The sequence below is a fragment of the Sceloporus occidentalis genome, unplaced genomic scaffold (assembly GCF_023333645.1).
Source record: "Sceloporus occidentalis isolate IW3139 unplaced genomic scaffold, rSceOcc1.0.p SCAF_10, whole genome shotgun sequence".
In the NCBI taxonomy this organism is placed as follows: Eukaryota; Metazoa; Chordata; class Lepidosauria; order Squamata; family Phrynosomatidae; genus Sceloporus; species Sceloporus occidentalis.
Genome location: NW_028316990.1, coordinates 36371761 through 36390570, shown reverse-complemented (window position 1 = coordinate 36390570; position 18810 = coordinate 36371761). Strand labels below are relative to the sequence as shown.

The window sequence follows — 18810 nt, the reverse complement described above, 5'->3', positions numbered from 1 at the left end:
AGGATCAGCAGCTGTGGAACTGACCAACCTCTTTGGATGAGAGGTCCTGTAAAGTCCTTTTCAGAGAGAGAGATATATGTATGTATGTGTGTGTGTGTATAGCCAACACTCTCTCTGAACGAAGCAGCTTTCTTCTTAGCCCATGTTACAAATGAAAGACGCTGAATAAGGGCTCCTTATAACCAACAGAAAATGATTCCTTCAAATGTAGGAACTGGGAAGATAATTCCCCACATTGTGCAGATTACAGAGGCCTTTGGTTTCCATCCAAATCAGCCTCTTAGCATACCTTAGCCAAGGAATTAAAGGGGCAGTCAATTTGTTTTTGTAAAGGAAAAGCATAGCAGATGATTTGCACATCACAGTAAGCTACCTCCATTACTGACAAATGCAATGAAAGTAATTTGAAAGGGGAGCCTACAATTGGCAGCAGAAACATGGAAATATGAAACTCTATGAGGATGCACAATGCACCACTAAGATTATGAAGAGCAGAGAAGTATTCTTTTACAAGTGTCTTATTTGCATCATTTCCCCATTATTTATGAAAAAAGCAAGGTGACAGTCTAAATAAATAAAACCCAGAGATCTTCAGACAATGTAATGACACACAATTTTGACTCCAGATGAACTTAACTGAAAATGCTAAAAGCACTGAAAACAATGTGCATTTATAGGCCTTGGTAACACATTCAAGACCAAGTCAACCAGATACTATGTGTTACAAAAGGGTAGGTTAAGAGTTGTGGGAAATCTATTTCCTATCCAAGTGTCCAAAGGTACCATGAGGACTGCAGCTAAGGAAACATCAGGAGGAAATGCAAATAATATCATTGTCTGAAAATGCCAGCCACAGATGCTGACAAAACGTCAGGGAGAAACTCTTCTAGAACATGGCCACATAGCCCAAAAAACCCACAAAGATCTATGGATGCTGGCCATGAAAGCCTTCGACTTCATAATATTATCATTTCTGGTCATACAAAAAAAAAATCTCTGAGGTCTCAGACTTCAAGCATTGGTTTTATTCCAGACCTCTCTGACAGTGAAGATGCTTATTCAGTTTGCTAAATGCAAGAGCTGAAGAGCAACCAAACCAAGGTCTCACCTTCATCATCTGCTGGTAGTTCTTGTGGAGAGAGCCTTGTGGAGACTCTGGGGAGGCCAAATTAGACGTTTGCTCCACCGACTGTGACATGAAGTTGTTGAATGATTTCAGAATGGAGAAGACCATGGTGTTTCCTTCTGGGTCCTCCATGGGCGCCTGGCTTCTGTAAAGACATACAAGTTGGGATGAAAAACAAAGGACAAACTTCTGTATGCGATTTGCTACATCCACACTTGATTTTATATGCCATCCTTCTCTTACACTGGACCCATGGGGCTCCCAAACTCTCTGAGATGGTGCCCCAGTCCAATCACAAAGACATGGCCCATAAGGATGCTATATAGTCAATAGTATTGAAAGCCACTGAATGGTCCACCAGTACCAACAGGGCCATACTCCCGCTGCCCAATGCCTTGTGGTAGATTTCAAAGATACAGCTTTGTTAGTTTGTGGAATCAGTACGTAGAGAGATCTTGTAGCACCTTTGAGACTAACTGAAAGAAAGGAATGGGCAGCATGAGCTTTCGTAGACTTCAGGGCAAGTCATCTACCAAAGCAACCAAAACTGTCTCCATCCCGAAATCAGGCTTGAAGCCAATGAGAAAGATCCCTAGATTATGCATCTCATCCACACACAACCTCCCCCCCCATACACTCCAGGACCTTGTCCAAAAATGCAGTGTTAAAGACTGGTACATAGTTATTCAAAACAGTGGTGTCCAGGGAGGCCTTTTGTTAGTCATGGCCTCACCATGGGCTCTTTTAGGCAGGATAGAAACTCCCCACTTCCCTTACCAACTTGCTTAGTCCCCTTCTAGCTGCTTTCAGGAGCCAGGGAGGGCTAGGATCCAGTATGGCCCTCACTTCTCCAAGGGTCCTGTCCACATGCTCAGGCGGCACAAACTGAAACCTATCCAATAATACAGGACCATCAGGCCAATATCTAGCATCAAACATTGACCAGAATGGAGACTGCAGTCAAGAAAGAGGAAGGAGGCTAGGAATTGGAAGGGCAGCTATGAAAGAACTGAAAAAGATACTGAAGAGCAAAGAGAACTGAGCACTAAAGTCAGAATCATCCAGGTGACTGTATTCCCCATCATCCCCAAGTATGGATGTGAGAGATGGACAGTGAAGGAAGTAGACAGAAAGAAAACCAACTCCTTTGAAATGTGGAGCTGGAAAGAGGACTTAGGATGATACCATGGACACTACAGCCAAGAAGACAAACCGATGGGTTCTTGGGCAGATCAGGCCTTGGAAGCAAAGATGGTCAAGTTGAGACTATTGTACTTTGGCCACATCATGAGAAGGCATGGATCAATAGAAAAAGCCATAATGCTAGGAAAGGTGGAAGGTAGAAGAAAGAGAGGAAGGCCACAGACAAGATGGATAGACTCAATCAGGGGTTATTATGGGCAAGGGCTTATGGCAGGATCTGGGCAAGAACGCAATGGAGGAGATGTCTCATCCTCAGGGTTGCCAGGAGTCAGAACCAACTCAAAGGCGGCTAACACCAAAAGTGGTTCCAGTGTAGCACTAAGACTCTGAAAGTCCAGCGTTCGAGTCCTGCCTCGGCCATGGAAACCCAATGGGTGACCCCTTGGGGCAACGTCACACACTCTCGGCCTCACAGGAAGGCAATGGCAAACCGCTTCTGAACCAACTGTGCCATGAAAACTGCCTGAGGGTCACTGAGGGTTTTTTGGGCTTTGTGGCCACCTTCTAGAGTTTATTCCTGACGTCTTGCCAGCGTCTGCGGCTGGCGCTTGTTGTGGGCCCAGAGTGGAGCGGAGCGGAGCTCTTCTAGAAGACGGCCACATTGCCCCCAAAACCCACTAAAAAAAGAACTATGGGCGCCAGCCGTGAAAAGCCTTCGGCTTCACAAGTCAGAAAGGGCTTGAAGGCAGGCAGCAACAACCACCAAAATGTCTCTGGGGAACATGGAGATTATATGGAAAGCCCTCCATTATGGAGAGTGACCAGGAGGGCCGACCTCTGAAGAGAAACACCCCAGGAAACAAAGCTCTGGCATTCAGCCATTGCTTATATAGACATTTGTTTATTTTGGAGTTGAAACTGTTTCCTTTCTCTCTCCTGCTCTCTTAAAATAGTCTCTTGCAGAAGCCAAACACTATATTTGCAAACAATAAACCTATATATATATAAACAAACTCGTCTGGTTTCCAGTTTAGCTTCCCTTGGAGGAAGAAAAAGGCAACAAAATGCACCAAAGCCATTTACTGCCATGTTTTTCCCTCCTGTTTTGTGTGCTTAGAAAGGACCTAGATACATAAAAGGAACCGAGAAGGACTAATAGGGCCTTAAGAACAGAGAGAGAAAGAGAAAGCACTCTTGACATGCTCAAGGAGGCTCTGGGGAGGACTCAGTAACACAAAAGTGGCCTGAAAGGGATGTTTTAAGGAACAGTATGCTCAGTTTCGTCATAAGTAGTGACTGATATTATCTCCAGGGTCAGGTTTAGTCTTCTAAATTGGAAGAGACGAGAGGAAAAGGCAAAGGAAAAGCCCCCTCAGAGAGCCCCCCCAAAAGCCCCACTGCGCACGCGCGAAAGGGAGACTGAGTGAGCGCGACCGTTGGCGGGTCGCGGCGGGTCACGTGCCTCCCTCCCTCCGCGCTCGCGCTCCCCGACTCACCCTCCCCAGCCAGCCATCTTCCTCTGCGCCTCTCTTTCGGCTGACGCTTGGAATTGGATCTCCCTCTCCTTCGCCTCAGCTCTCGCGAGAGCTTCCCACCCGCTTCCCGCGAGAGCTACGCTCCACTCTCCGTCTCAGCTGGCCTTTCATTCATTCCTTCTCGGCTTCGGACCCGCCCACTTACCCTAATGCGTCGAATATACTTCGCGCGCACACTTTGCGGGGCTGCTCCTTCTACTCAGCCGGCCGTATTGTTTAGAATAGGCGGGCATGTATAGTTTGTGTGTGTCTATATATATATATATATATATAATTTTATCTTTTTAAAATGTATTTTATTCTTTTAACAGCTCTCTGTTTTAATACTGTAAAGCAAATCACTCTGAAACAAAATAACGCAGGGGAAAAAGTAAACATCCCAGCAGTTTAAAACCAGAGGGCAAAGAAACACAATGTAATCATTAAACTTTGTTTCGATTAAGAGGAAGGTCAAATAGGAGAAAAGCCTTTGGTGGGTATTTCTCCATTTCCAGGTTTTGTATAAGTGACTGGGATCCAAAACACACTGCAGAAATAAACCAGTTTGGACCCCTTTAAGCTGCCCTGGCTCACTGCTAGGGAATCCTGGGAAATGTAGTTTTGTGAGACATGGAGCCTTCTCTAAGGTGCCACAGTAAACTATGTCCCTCCTTATCCACAGATTCAAGCATCCATGGCTTGAAAATATTCCACATATATATATTTCAAATAGAAAGCCTTGATTTTGCCATTTTATATAAGGGACGCCATCTTGCTCTGCCATTATATTTAATGGGACTTGAGCATCCCCGGATTTTGTTATCCACAGAGGATCCTGGAACCAAACCAAAGCAGATAGCAAGGACCCACTGCAATGTTTTCAAGGTTCCCTAGCACTGAGCCAAGGCACTTAAAGCAGTCTCAAACTGGATTACAGTCGTCCACATTCGCTGGGCTTAGGGGCACAGGACCCCCGTGAATGTGGGAAAAGCGCTAATGACAAAAACCACTATGGTTTTTACCTGAGAGAACATCCCTCTGGCCCTCTAGGGCAACTCTGTGGTCAACATCTGCCAGACATTAACCATAGAACTGCATTGGAGGAGCCAAAAATGCCAAGTGGGGTGTTCTCTCTAGGAATCTCTAGGTCCTTCAGTGTGACTTTTGGTTAAAGTTGACTATAGATAGAGTTGCGCTGAAGGACCTAGATATTCCTAGAAAGAACGTATTGATAAAATCCGTGAATAATCAAAGCTGCAAAAGTCAAAGCCACAAAAGCGGAGGGACGAGTGTGTTTCTACGGTGCGTATTAGACTTTTATTGAACGCAGATGTGGAAGCCAAGATATAGAGAATCTCCCAAAGTGGATGCCAGTGAGTGATCAATAATCTTTTAGCTCAGCTGAAAATGGGGAAGGGTCCCGGGGAAGGCTTAATACCTTCAAAAGAAGCTGACAAATGAAACTCTCCTAAGTTATTTTGGCGTGCAAACTTTGTAAAACAGTCCACAAAAAAATGTCCATCTTTTGGCCCAATCTTATGTGATTGACATTCATGACAGCAACTATTCAATATGTACACAGAAAACATTCCTGAGGACATCAGCCCTTCTCACGCCGCGCATTACGTTCTTGATTTGTATAGCTTTGCCAAGTAATACATCTCAGCCGATTCTTTCCTACTGGCTTGAGGCTTGACGTTTCTCACTTCTCTGAAGTCTTGCATGAGTCTCTTCTGGAGGAAACGGCTCTCCTTACACTCCCAGAGCTTACAAAGCATGGTCCCTCCGGGCCGCAAAATGCGCGGGGCGAGATCCATAAGGGACAAGCAGAGCCGGATTAACGTCTCGTGATCGAGTTCTCGGATCCCAGTCGCGTTGGGCGCCATGTCGCTCAGGATGACGTCCGCTTTCCCTTTGGGGAGCACCTCCTGGAGTTTCGTTTGGGTGCTTGGGTCTGTGAGATCCGCGTGAGGTAAAAAGACGGCTCCTTCCAAAGGGGAAATGTGAAGCAGGTCAACCCCAAGAACAAAACCGACAGGTGCATCTGGATCTAGGAAGCAAAGAGACCACGCAAGATGAGTCTGACATTCCTTCTGAGCTTGGCCTACCTAACAGGGTTCTTGTGAGGATGGAGTAAGGGAAGGGGGGACTTATATATTCTCACTGGAAGAAAGGCGAAAACATAACAAAGTGGAATTTGATTTGATTTAACTGAAATAATCAATCAAATCATGGTTTAAATCTTTTATCTGAAAATTCAATTGCAATGATTTAAATACCCTAATGTCACCAGATCCTGTGATCTTGGATACTAAGCAGGGTCGCCTCTGGTTAGTACTTGGATGGGAGACCACCAACAAATACCAGGTGCTGTAGCTTCCAGTTCAGAGGAAGAACTGGCAAAACTGTGTTTTAACTATGTTGTAACCTGTCTCGAGCCGTGAGGAGAGGCGAGTAAGAAATAAAATTATTACTATTATCATTAAGCATTCCTTGCCTAAGAAAACCCTATGAAATTCATGGGGTTGCCATATGTCGACAGGTAAGGTGAATGCAAAAAAACCTCACACAATTCCTAGATTAAATCACTGCTGAACATTGTATAAAAGAATATCATTTTTTAGTAGAAGTCATTGTTTAATACAAACCTAATAGGTACTCAAATACAGAGGTTTCATACACTAAATTACTATTCTGAACTATGAGGATGTAGCCTAGGGAGGCAAGAATGGCCCCCTTCTTCCTTTACAGCACTATCTAGTGTCCTGCTTCAATTGGGATATTTCCTGCTGATCCTGATGAAATTCCCATTTCCACTAATGTTGAACATGAATATACGCTACTGGAGCTTGGCCACTGAAAGAAGATAAAACCTGCACACAGATTTGCAAGACAGCATTTTCCCACCCAGCTTCAATGTGCTTTAAGAAACTTGCTTGCACTCATGATTTGCAGCCCTCCTACACAGATACTGACAAAATGCTGCCAGGTCCATCCTTGCCCAGAATGCTAATCCATTCCCACCATATAAACATTATTTTTAGCACCCGGGGAACAAAGTATTTTAAAAGCAAGGCACTGTGCAAAGATCAATATTTCAGAAATCGTCTTCATCGATCACTGTCTTGTCCTGTTGTCAGGCTGCTCTGAATTCAGCCAACAAGTGACAACACTTTCTGCTGCCAATGCACTTTTGCCTGACATTAATTGATTAAATCGAGCTCCTCTCAGATGGTTGTTGCCACCGTTTTCCAGAAAGAAAAACCCAAATATGGAAATGAAGTATTTGGATGTAGTGAGAAGTCAATTCTTTGGAGACAAAAGATGTTTCCCAGTCAAATACCATGGTTGTTTTAACAGCATTCCCTTCGTGGTTTATTTAAATAGAAATAGATGTGTGTCATGCCCTGCCTCCATGGCCCCAGTGCAGACTCTGACACAGATAGTGAATACTCAGAGACACAGAGGAAGAAGGAGATATGCCAGTGTCAGAGACAGATGGCAAGGCCACCCAGCAGCCACAGCCACAGACAGTGGCTGTATTTACCCTGGCAGTATTTACCCTGGCAGAGTGTTGTCAAGCAAAGGAGGAATAGAGACGCTCTGAGCATTTATATCTAAAATGCTCATCAATCAAACAGCATCCTCAGGAGGCTGCCAGACCATAAATAGTCCAACACCTCCCTCAGGAAGCTGTTGCTGATAACTGAACTTATTGGTAGAAACAACATTTGTGCCTCATGTTCCTGTTCTTACTGTCTAATAGCCTAGGAACTTGGTCTGTTTACTGATTACGTTCTTGGATTTCCCTTTGGACGGTTGCCTGGTAGCATGAGCTTTCATAGACTAAAGTCTACTTCTTCAAATGCATCTGAGGAAGTAGACTTTAGTCTACAAAAAGCTCATGCTGTCAACTTCTCCCCCCCCCCCCCCCAGTTAATCTCAAAGGTGCTACAAGACTTCTAAATCAAACTTTCTTCATTCTGAATCCTTCCAAACGTGTGAGACTACAGTTCCCATTATCCCACTGTGGCTTATGAGAACTATCCTCTCAGCATATTGGAGGGTACCAACCTGAGCAAGACTGGTCTAGATGCACTCACCAAAGCCTGCAGCATTGACTCTCTGGACAGCAACCTGAGCCCAAGCACCTGGGGCTGTGCCACAGTCTAGAACATGCAGCCCAGGATGAAGGATCCTGTATTTGTCGTCTATTTCCAGCAGTTTGAAGGCACTCCGACAACGATAGCTCTGCTGCTTGGCTTTCTTCACATAGAGGTCCTTGAAATGCCGCTCCAGCCATTGATGCTCTGCTCCTGTTTTGCTTTTCAGATGTGGCACTGCAGTGTGGATCCTTTGGCACTGCAGCAAAAGACATGGCAGCCTCCAATACCTGTAGGAAAGGAACACAGGCTATTTATTTGATGTATAGAATACCTTCGGAGAGCCAATGTGGTGTAGTGGTGTGAAGGTTGGACTATGACTCTGCAGACCAGCATTCAAATTCTGGGTTGCCTTGGGCAAGTCATATGTTCTCAGCCTCATTCAAAATGAATGACGGGAGATATTATTTATATACTGAGAATCCATACACTGAGTACTTCCCATAGTGGTAGAATTCAAAGATATAGCCATGTTAGTCTGTTGAATGAGTATGTAGCCAGATCTTGTAACACCTTTGAGACAAACTGAAAGAAAGAACAAAAGCTCATGTATTACTGAACATGCTGACTAAGTAATAGGTATAATTCAAAGATATAGCTGTGTTAGTCTGTAGAATCAGTATGTACTGTATAAAGATCTTGTAGCACCTTTGAGACTCACTGAAAGAAAGAAGTCGGCAGCATGAGCTTTCCTAGACTTCAGTCTACTTCCTCAGATGCAGAGTTAAGGAATGTACAGTACTTGCATAGATGGATATGTGCATCTAAGGAAGTAGACTGAAGTCTAGGAAAGCTCATGCTGCCAACGTCTTTCCTTCAGTCAGTTTCAAAGTTGCTGCAAGATCTCTGAGTACCTCCCATCATTCGCTTTGATTTAATGCTAGAAACTCTGACTACAACACGAACATCATCAACTCACGCTTCTTAGCCATGCTCAAACTGGAGGACGCTTTGGAATCCCTCCTGGGCAGAAGGTTGCAAATGGAGGGCATGTCCTGGAAAAGGAGGACACTGGTCTCCCTGCCTAGCCTCAAAGGAGGACAAGGCATGTAGGACATTATGTAGGGCACAAACAAACACTGTAAAACCTAAAAAACACTCATATAAATATCAATCCATGCTTCTTAACCATGCTCAAAATGGAGGACGTTTTGGAGTTCCTCCTGGACAGAAATGGAGGCCGTGTCCGGGAAAAGGAGGACGCATGGCCACCCTCCTTGTGAGTCCCCTTTGCCTGCTCTTCAATACTTGCCTCTCCATGGAAATCTATGGGGGACCCTTTTCGCTGTTGCACCAAAAGGGTCCGTCCGCTTAAGTTTCCCCGGAAACAGAGTCCCTTGCTCCAAGGTTCCGCCTCGGAATCAGTCCCCATCTGAGGCATCAGAGAGAGGGAGAGGTTTGAAGCCAGATCTTCCCCTTGTTCCTCTTTGAGGAGGAGCCTGTCCTCCTGAACCCTCCTCCTCCGGGTTTGTTTCCCGCCTTGTTGCCAGACCAGCAGCTCCCAAGCTATAAACCCCTCTCCCATTTGCATTGCCTTTTAGAGGTAAGGGTTTCTTATTAAAGGAATGGGGAGGGAGAGGATGAGGGGAAAGTTCAGTGCAGGGGAAACAGGGGTTCCTTGGGGTTTCCTTGGGGTAGAATCAAAGAACGATAGAGTTGGAAGAAATCCCCCAAAAGCCCTCCAATCCAACCCCAATCTTCTGCCATGCAGGAACCCTCAATCAAAGCATCCCCATTGACAGATGGCCATCCAGCCTCTGTTTAAAGGCCTCCAAAGGAGGAGACTCCACCAAAATCTCAGAGGGAGCTGGAGTCCAAAAGAGCTGGAGGACTAAAGTCTGTAAACCAGGACTCTAAATAATAATAATAATAATAATAATAATAATAATAATAATAATAATGGTGGTTGTAAAATGCAAAGATATAGCCATGTTAGTCTGTAGAATCAGTACGTAGAGGGATCTCGTAGCACCTTTGAGACTCACTGAAAGAAAGAAGTTGGCAGCATGAGCTTTCATAGACTTCAGTCTACTTCTTCAGATGCATTTGGTGGAGTGAAGCCAGGCACAGTCATATATATACACACACACACACACACCATTGGTATGTGAGGATGCCAATTCAAATTATAAATCCTTTGTGTATGGAATATCCTCCGATACCAATGGCATATATATATGTGTGTGTGTGTGTGTCTGAACCTGGCTTGCACTCCCACCAAATGCATCTGAGGAAGTAGACTGAAGTCTAGGAAAGCTCATGCTGCCAATTCTTTCTTTCATTGAGTCTCAAAGGTGCTACCAGAACTCTCAATAATAATAATAATCATCATCATCATCATCATCATCATCATCATCATCATCATCATCATTTTTATTTCTTTCCTGCCTCTCCTCAACTAAAGCCTTAAGCCTATTGAGCCTGGAGCCAACAGCCTCCAAGTGGTGAGTCTGGGGTTCAAGACTATGACACTGAGCAATGGATGCAAGCTATAGGGAAAGAGATTCCAGTTCAACATTAGGAGGAACCTCCTGACAGTAAGGGCCGTTAGTCAGCAGAATGCATTCCCTGGAGAGTGGCGGAGTCTCCTTCTTTGGAAGCCTTTAAACAGAGGCCGGATGGCCATCTGTCATGGGTGCTGTGATTGTGTGTTCCTGCATGGCAGATTGGGATTGGACTGGATGGCCCTTGGGGGTATCTTCAACCTTTAGGAATGGCCTTTGATGTTTGCTATAAACCTTCTCGCTGTTGTAATCTACTGAATGTGTGACCGATAGTTGGGGTCCTTCTCACAGTGTGCAAATGCTGACGACCAAGTTATTCACCCTGGTGCTGGTGGTACAGCCACAGCGAGTCCTGCTGGGCATGAAGAAACGTGGCTTTGGGGCTGGTCTCTGGAATGGATTCGGAGGGAAAGTGCAGCCGGGTGAAACCATTGAGCAGGCAGCGAGAAGGTGAGAATGGAAATATTTCTACATCAGTTGCTTTAAACAACCAGAAAAGCACAGGTCTTCATGTTGTCTTTAAGGGACTGTCATTTTTCTTTTTTATTATATGCACTTTTTTTTGTAGAGAGAGATCATTTTTTTATCTGCAAAAATACACAAGTTCATTTAGGTAAACATTATTTGAAACTTAGGTTACATTCTCTCTCCTTCTTTACTGTCCCTCATTCAAAATGGCAAAAATCAAAGTTTGCTCTTTGGATTTTCCTGAGGAGGGGGAAAATATTTTCCAGTTGTGGATGATGGAATCTGGGGATACAGAGGGCCAACTGTAATCTGTTCTTATTTGCCATCAAATTGACTTTGACTCATACTGCCATATCAGTGTGAGACTTCTAAGATCCAGTTGTCACAACATTTGACTTGATTTCAACTTTTTATCTTTTTTAATTAGAATCATAAAACAAGTTACTTCAACCATCTCTAATTATTAACTGATTCTCATCTTCGTTGCAGACGCCTTTCCTCTCTTTCTGCTGCTCAGGAAAGCAATCCGTACACAAATGTTTCAAACTGCCCTGCAGAAGCTATTGTGACATCTTCCACAACAGCCCCATTATCACAGCCAGCAGTGTGAAGCTATTAGCTCTGTGGCCGAGATGATGCCTTTTCTTTTAGAGGCTGTCAGCACACTTTCCAGGAATATGCTCTAAAATTAGCCAAAACATTAAATCAAGGGGGTAATTCTGAAAAATGGAAGCCATCAGAAAAACGCCAAAGAGATGCTGAGGCCATAGTCAGGGTTCCCATTATCGTTAATGGGAACTGACTGCCAGAAATATCCAGCTGCTTGCATTTCTCATGTTAAAGACAGGCCTAATTAACAGCATCAGCTAAACACCCATCAGCTTGGAAAGTATTAGCAATTTACTCTTGGTTGGAAGAATAATGAAATAGTTTTGCCAGTGTCAGGGCCATAGAAAACAGTTTAAATTGCAGGATGAAGTGACACAGGGTGTATTTACGTTGTAGAAATAATGCAGTTTGGCACCACTTTAAGTGCTATAGCTTCATCCTATGGAATATGTAGTTTTACAAAATCTTTAGCATTTTCTGCCAGTGCTGATGCCACACAAAACCACAAATCCCAGCATTCTGTAGGATGGAGCCATGGCATTTAAAATGGAAGGGAAGAAAAGAGAGAGAACACGCATGTGATCTCAAAGCTTACACCTGATTTGCACGCGTCATTGTGTACTGATAACTGGCTTCACTGGAGGTGATGGAAGTAGATTTAGTAATGGATATTGTATTGGAAGTGGGGGAATAGGTTTTGGTTTTGGGTTTTTTTTCTGCCCAGAATATCAGCATTACTTTTGCTCCAACCATTCAGGGAGTTACAGGAAGAGAGTGGACTGACAGTGGACTCTCTAGAAAAGATGGGAAAGATCACCTTTGAGTTTGTGGGCAACACAGAGCTGATGGAGGTCCACATCTTCCGTGCTGACAGTTTCCAAGGAGATCCCACAGAAAGTGACGGTAGGAATGAAGTTGGGAGGGCGGCATGGTTGTGCTCCTCCTTTCCTTCTTCTTGAAGTGGTTGTGCTTTGCAATTTTTTATACTCTTCCTGATTTATTAAAATTTAACAATTTGAGATGTTATGCTTCTGAAGAGCCCATAAGATACATATGGCTACCCCAGGGACATCTTTGTGGGCTCCTCAACCCCTGAGACTAAAAAAAATATGAATACTCCAAAATGCTGTCTAGTTAGGATGTGGATTGTATTTCCACCATCTTTGGATGCCTCCTCGGCACCCAGGGAATCATGGCCCCAAAATGCCCTCTAGGAGACATGGGGGAAGTTCTTCCACATTTCCCCCCTCTCCCTCTGGAGAAGCCTTTTCTAAGTCACAAAGCGACTTCTGATCTCTTCCTGTTGTTTAAAAAGGCCTGCCCTGGACCTAAAATTGCACAGAAAGGTCTAAAAACACGGTGAAAATGCCTCCTAAAGGGTGTTTGGGGGAAAACCCATACTTATTCATTCATCTACTGATGGGGTGGGCTGGGGTACAACCTTCCACGTTCTCCTGGGGTGTCCGATGCAGCCTCCTAGCCTACCCCAGTCACTCTCCCCTGATCTAGATTGCTAAGCTTGATCTGTTTCCATCTTTAATTCTTCTTTATCTATTTCCACTCCCTTTATAGAAATGCGCCCACAGTGGTTTGAACTAGACCAGGTGCCATTCAAGAACATGTGGCCAGATGATATCTACTGGTTTCCTCTTCTGCTCCAAAAGAAATTGTTCACTGGCTATTTTAAGTTCCAGGGACAGACCACGATCTTAGACTACACCCTGAAAGAGGTGGAGAAGGTATAAGAAGATGCTGAGAACAACGCAAGCTCCCTGGCTGAATTTAAACCATAGCCCATATTGGGCAAAGAGGCAAGCCAACTTTCATACAAATAGCCTTTGTTATCAGCTCCTTAGCAAATGAAACAACTCAGTAACAACTGGACACTAGGCAGACAACAGTTGTAGGAAAATAAAGGACCATTCTTATACATGCATGTTCAATGGCTGTATATTAATCTATTGTTGTTCCCTACCTCGATCCATGTTGCTATTACTTTGACACTATGAGGTACTACTCTCTTCTGGCTGGGTTTTTGCTATCACTGCTGGCTCATTTTACTTGGTGGCATGATGAAATGCATCACTCATACAACGACTGGAGAGACTAAGCACAATCGGAAAATGAATAACACATTTACAGCGGAAAAACTTTCACCATTTTATACAACTTTTACAAATACATATTTTTGTAACATTTGATAGCTGGTTTATTTGTTTTTTTGGAATGTCATCATCTGTAAACATTTTTTTAGTCTACCAGCTGCATTAAAACATCCTAATTCCTGCAGTTTGATAAAGTGCTTCATTAAAAAAAAAGCCAACATTTGCAAAATCCAAGGCAAGTTAGTAAAATCCAAGGCAAGGTTAAACATTTGTTTGGCAGTTCTTCCACATGACATGCAGATGTCTCCCTTTGCCATTAAAACAGTTCTCCCCTTAAGACACGGCTATTATTGCGCATATTCCCTGAAGCTTATGGATTCCTCAAAAGAAGTCTAAATTTCTAGTGGGGAGGGTTAGCCTTGCTAGTCTGTCACAGCAAAAATGAGGAGTGCAGAAGTGCCTCAAAAGAAGTATAAAGACCCCAAAAGCTGCTCTCACAATACAGACCAGGCAGTTTGCTTGCAAAGATTTTGGTTCAGTCCTAATGAAGTGAGGCATATGTGGCTTCTAGAGGACAGCGTTAGCAGACTGAAACACACTTTATTTTACCACAAACTCATGTTCTCTTTGAAGCAGGCTGCTAAGCCATCTAATGTGTTCTTTCCGAATTCAGCGGTTTTTCCTTGAGAGGGAAATAATTGAAGGAAAATTAGCACACTGAGAGACTCCCATAGAACCTCTGACTCCCAAACCCAGGGAAAAATGCTGCTGGGCCTGGTGCCAGTTCACTCAACCAAAGTGGTGTCACAAGAACATAACGGCTGAGAGGAATCAGGCAAGTTGCTTTCTGCCCAGCTATGCTGCAGTAACCACCATTTTCCCTGACTTCCAGCCATCACAGCATGAGCAGAAACAGTTGCTTGATAACATAGGTTGCATACAAAAATCAACAGCCACTGAGTGATTCCTCAGCAGGGTCAATGGACAACCTTTGATGCACATAAGTCATTACTCAACTGGTCCTGCTGGTGTAAAGCATGGCCTGCAGTTGGCACAAACAGTACCAACCGCACCAGCACCAATTGTGTTTGGTGGCACAATGAACCATTTGTTTAGTTGCGTCCCAATACCCGTCCCTATTTACTATACTTCTCACTTTCTTTACAGCCCTTCCAAGCTGTTTTTCATTGAAGAAACAATTTCTGGGAGAGGGAAGGGCCTGGTCTCTTATAGCTTCAAAACAAATAGCTTATCTGAATAGCTTTTTTAAAAAAGAAAAGAAAAATCCTCACTGCAATAACTGGAGAAATAAAAAAAGATTAATACTTTTAATCCCCATTATAAAAACTTTTAAAAAATATTCTACATTAACGTATCAAGAATACTAATATGAGAGCCAGCTTGGTGTATTGGTTTAAGCATTGCACTACGACTCTGGAGACCAGGGTTCATATCCTCGCTTGACCATGGAAACCCATTGGGTGACCTTGGGCAAGTCATACTCTCTCAGCCTCAGAGGAAGGTAAGGGCAAACCCCCTCTAAACAGTTCTGCCAAGAAACCTGTAATAGGATCACCATTGTCAGAAACAACTTGAAGGCACACAACATCAAGAATAAGGCACATCCTTTGTCTACAAAGAAATGTATATGGCATGGTTTCAGCCCAGCTCATGCCATGGCGCTTATGAAAGCTATAAATAAAGCCCCAAGGCCAGCCTGGGCTATTGGTTTGGTCCTAAATAGGCAAATAATTCAATGCCAGAGAGGGTTTGGGGGGCTGTCAGACTCTTGTCTGAGAGTGTTTATATGCATGTGTCTTCAAATGGCCTGTCAACTTATGGTGTGGGGCTCAGGGCATGTGTCTTTGGACTTTTATTAGTCCTTCAGACACATCATTTGTTAATAAATTCAGCTTTGTCTCCTAAGACAGGCAATTTTTCATGCGCATGATTTACAAAATGCCTTGATCTCCTGCTTTTCACCAGTGTGCATTTGACACATATTGGGACAGACCACCTTGCATAACCAGAAGAGGTCACAGTCAACCTCAGCTTCCTAGTGTATGTATGCCAATTAAAATGTACATACAGGAGTTCAAAGAGGAGTGCCAAAACATTTTCTACAAACACTATCATGTAGAAAATGTCTCGTTCCAAACAGCCCTTTAGTGCCTCGCTGGAGGACCACTTTAAGGGAAAGGTAGTCAAACCTCACCCGCAAAGTGGTTTGATTATTTGCCTCAGTGCCACAGATGCTACTCTCTCTAGCCTTGTCTCTAGGCTGGCAAATGGGTAGTGCAAAGTGTCCTTCCTGGGGCCAGATTTGGCCCAGGTACTTCCATTTGCTCATCCTTAACTCAAGGTAGCCTCTTCCAACCTGTCTTCTTCATCCCCTAGATGTGCTGGCGAGGTATAGGAAACTGTAATCTAAAATATCTGCAGGATGCCAGGTGGGGGAAAGTGGTCTTAAAAAATATTGCCAATAGCAAAATCAGGAATGTTTTAATCAAAACATATAAGATGTTACCTTATATCAGGTCACTGCTTTGTCCAGCTAGTCCAATGTTATTTCTTCTTACTAGCAGCAACTCCCCAGTGTCTCAAGACAGAGAATGACTTTCCTGTCACTTGCCATCTTATCCTTTTATTAACTGAGGTGTCCAGGACTGAATGTGGGATTTTTTGTACGCAGAGCATGAACTCTGCCTAAGAGCCTATGACTCCTCCTTCACACACACAGATACTCTGTTCAGGAGCTTGGTGTGAGAAGTTGCTTGACTAGGATCAATCCTTAAGTCTGGGGAGAGATTCAAATGACAGGATATATAATTAAAGAGGGCTAAGAAACTTGTGGCCTTCCACAGGCTGAATGACAATTTCCATCATCCCTTATCATTAGGCATGCTGGCAAGGGCTGGCAGGAGCCGAAGTCCAAGAACATTTGGAGGGCTACAGGTTCTGCACCCTGGAGTATATCAGCAATAGAAGGTTCCTAGCACTTTGTCAAATGTAGTACAAACAAAAGCTTTTTGGATAAGGAAATTAATCCCCACCATGAAACACTTCAAAATGGAAACTTAAAAATAATTTAAAAGGTGAGAAAGTCTTTTGCTCTATGCACTGTTTCCAGGCAGCCCATAAATCATGGAGCAGCTCAAAGCAGCAAAGAGGAGGAGCAACAAGTACAAATGGAGTCAATGGGAGACAAACTCTGTAAATGCACAAGTTGTGTAGGCCCTCCCCATGATCTCCCCAACATACATCCATACACACACTAGAGTCCAAAAGCATTAACTAGAAAAGAGGTTGCCATCTTGTGGTGACAACTGCAGCGCCTGCATGTTGCTGGATCCAGTGAAGAGGCAGCTCAGCTTGGGCTTCAGTTCATTCCAGACTTTGCTCATCTAGAAGAAAGAAGAAAATGATGTTATCTGTCACTAAAGAAAAGCTGAAAGGTACATGAGGGACCACAACTAAGGCAGCACAGGTATTAATAAAGAACTAGCCATGAAAACAGGTTGGGGTGTCTGTGTATAAAATGGAGAACCAAATGGGAAGGGGAATGGAATGGAGTACCCTTGAAGAGGATATAGCTGGTTGGCTGGCTGGTTCCACACTGTAACAATTTCTCCTCTTATTCATTAATGAGTAGACAGCGGCCAAGAAGGAATTCTGCATTAACCAAGTCTATGGACTATGAACTCTGAAGGATGATTTTTAAAAAAAAATCTGGAGGAAGATGAAGGTTTGGCAGGATCAGAGCTTGGAAAAGGTACACTTCTGGACTCCAGCTCCCAGAACAGGACAAAATATTCAAAAGCACTCTTACCTCTTTATGGCCTTGGATCTGAGAATTGACAAAGGCCCCCAAAATGTGAGATGTGAGAGGAAGGTAAATGTGGATCAGTTGGGTCTCTTGGTGCAGACAGTACAAGGAGAAGTAATTACGCAGCTCCATTGTCAGAATTGCATTCTCTTGCTGAGAAGGAAAAAAATAATAACTAGGATGATGATACAGAAAAGGCATTTCTCAACAGTGTTTTCTGACACTACCATTGAATGGGTCAGCTCTTCTACTTCAGGAATGTCCACAACAGAAGCCCTTGGACATCTAGGTGTGGGAGCAACATACTAGATGAGGAAACAAGTCATGGGAGGTTGTCTCACTGGACATAATACCATTGCAACTATTACACTGATAGCAGAAGACAGACTTAACTGATTTTCTTTGTCAGCCAAGATACCAATTTGAGGGAAGGAGAGTTGGGGCAAGCAGAGGGGAGTGCCATGAGTCTACTTGGGGAAGCTGTCTTCTCTCTCAACCAGAACAGGCCACATAGAGCATACTCCTTTCTTACATTACATGCTGTAGCTTACCATAAATTTCCTGGCCCAGTCCAAAGTGCTGCTTCCTGAATACCTGGCTCAAAGTCTGTGGTACTACAGAGGTACTACAACCACAACTCTCAAGAAGGGGAAAGCTGTGGGCTTCCAGATGGACACCTAACTTCAGCCAGTCTACTAACAGAGGTAATGGCCAAGGAGGGTAGAAGGTTGGTCACTTACAGAGTTTTGCCTTCCATCTTAAAAAGAGTCTTTCCATTCCCTTCAATCTACCAAGCAGACAGTACTCAAGTGTTTTGTCTTTGACAAAGTGAACCATGCTGTCTATGCAGTGGAGTGCTTTTTGGTCCATCTTTTCTGGCTTTGGTGCCAACATATGGCTCTATCAGCAGATGTTTTCCGCTTACTGTGTCAGATAGAGATATGTTCCTGCTGTTTAAATCTGGTAGCATTTATTTTCTGGCTGCTCTTAGGAATTTTAGATGGCTTGAAACTCTTCCCTGTTTTAACTGTTGCTCATACGCCACTTTGTGTGCTACTCTGAGCAGAATGCATTAACCACAAATGAATCAAAGAGATAAGTCTGTACCTGGCATTGACCGATTTAAAGGAAGATTATTTGCATGTATATACAAAAGAAGATTGTACCTCCACAATTCGGGATTCCAGCTGTTCCACAGACTCTAGCTCCTTATTTTGTACTGTGGCACTCATCATCTGCCTCTTCATCATGCTGTATTTATGCAAGGCTCTCTGGTGCTTGTGCAGAACTCCCTTCTCATGCCTTTCACACAGATCCTGCAAAAATCAAGTTGTGGGGGATGAGAAAGTTGG

General features: G+C 43.8%; 4 protein-coding genes across 10 annotated transcripts in view; 1 reads left to right on the top strand and 3 right to left on the bottom strand.

Annotated features, from left to right (window-relative positions):
• LOC149306482 (mitotic spindle assembly checkpoint protein MAD1-like) overlaps positions 1-3846 on the bottom strand; it is a 366682-nt gene extending 362836 nt beyond the window's left edge. For both annotated transcript variants that reach the window (XR_016282433.1, XM_089539539.1), the window contains exons 1-2: positions 3766-3846; positions 1109-1271 (exon numbers count right to left, since the gene is read on the bottom strand). Coding sequence is in view for 1 of the 2 variants with exons in the window: in XM_089539539.1 (XP_089395665.1) it covers positions 1109-1271; positions 3766-3782 (180 nt within the window). In the remaining variant the exon portion in view is untranslated. The remainder of the gene's footprint in view (positions 1-1108; positions 1272-3765) is intronic.
• Positions 3847-5405: 1559 nt separating this feature from the next.
• MRM2 (mitochondrial rRNA methyltransferase 2) lies at positions 5406-8878 on the bottom strand. The gene is made up of 3 exons (XM_089540891.1): positions 8853-8878; positions 7887-8176; positions 5406-5833 (listed from the first exon to the last, which is right to left on the bottom strand). The coding sequence occupies exons 1-3, from the start codon at positions 8876-8878 to the stop codon at positions 5406-5408; spliced, it is 744 nt and encodes a 247-aa protein (XP_089397017.1).
• The window catches only part of SNX8 (sorting nexin 8), a 29053-nt gene continuing 18339 nt past the window's right edge, over positions 8097-18810 (bottom strand). For 4 of the 6 annotated variants that reach the window (XM_089539620.1, XM_089539618.1, XM_089539622.1 and 1 more), the window contains exons 9-12: positions 18625-18774; positions 17462-17611; positions 16928-17036; positions 13724-16429 (exon numbers count right to left, since the gene is read on the bottom strand). In XM_089539620.1, coding sequence (XP_089395746.1) covers positions 16347-16429; positions 16928-17036; positions 17462-17611; positions 18625-18774 — 492 coding nt within the window. In that variant the 3' untranslated portion in view covers positions 13724-16346. Of the gene's footprint in view, positions 8177-13502; positions 13634-13723; positions 17037-17461; positions 17612-18624; positions 18775-18810 lie in introns of those variants that run through there. The other 2 variants (XR_016282446.1, XM_089539619.1) reach the window with 2 other exon arrangements.
• Positions 9336-13525, top strand: NUDT1 (nudix hydrolase 1). The gene is made up of 4 exons (XM_089539624.1): positions 9336-9489; positions 10742-10900; positions 12285-12430; positions 13100-13525. The coding sequence occupies exons 2-4, from the start codon at positions 10749-10751 to the stop codon at positions 13270-13272; spliced, it is 471 nt and encodes a 156-aa protein (XP_089395750.1). The 5' UTR covers positions 9336-9489; positions 10742-10748; the 3' UTR covers positions 13273-13525.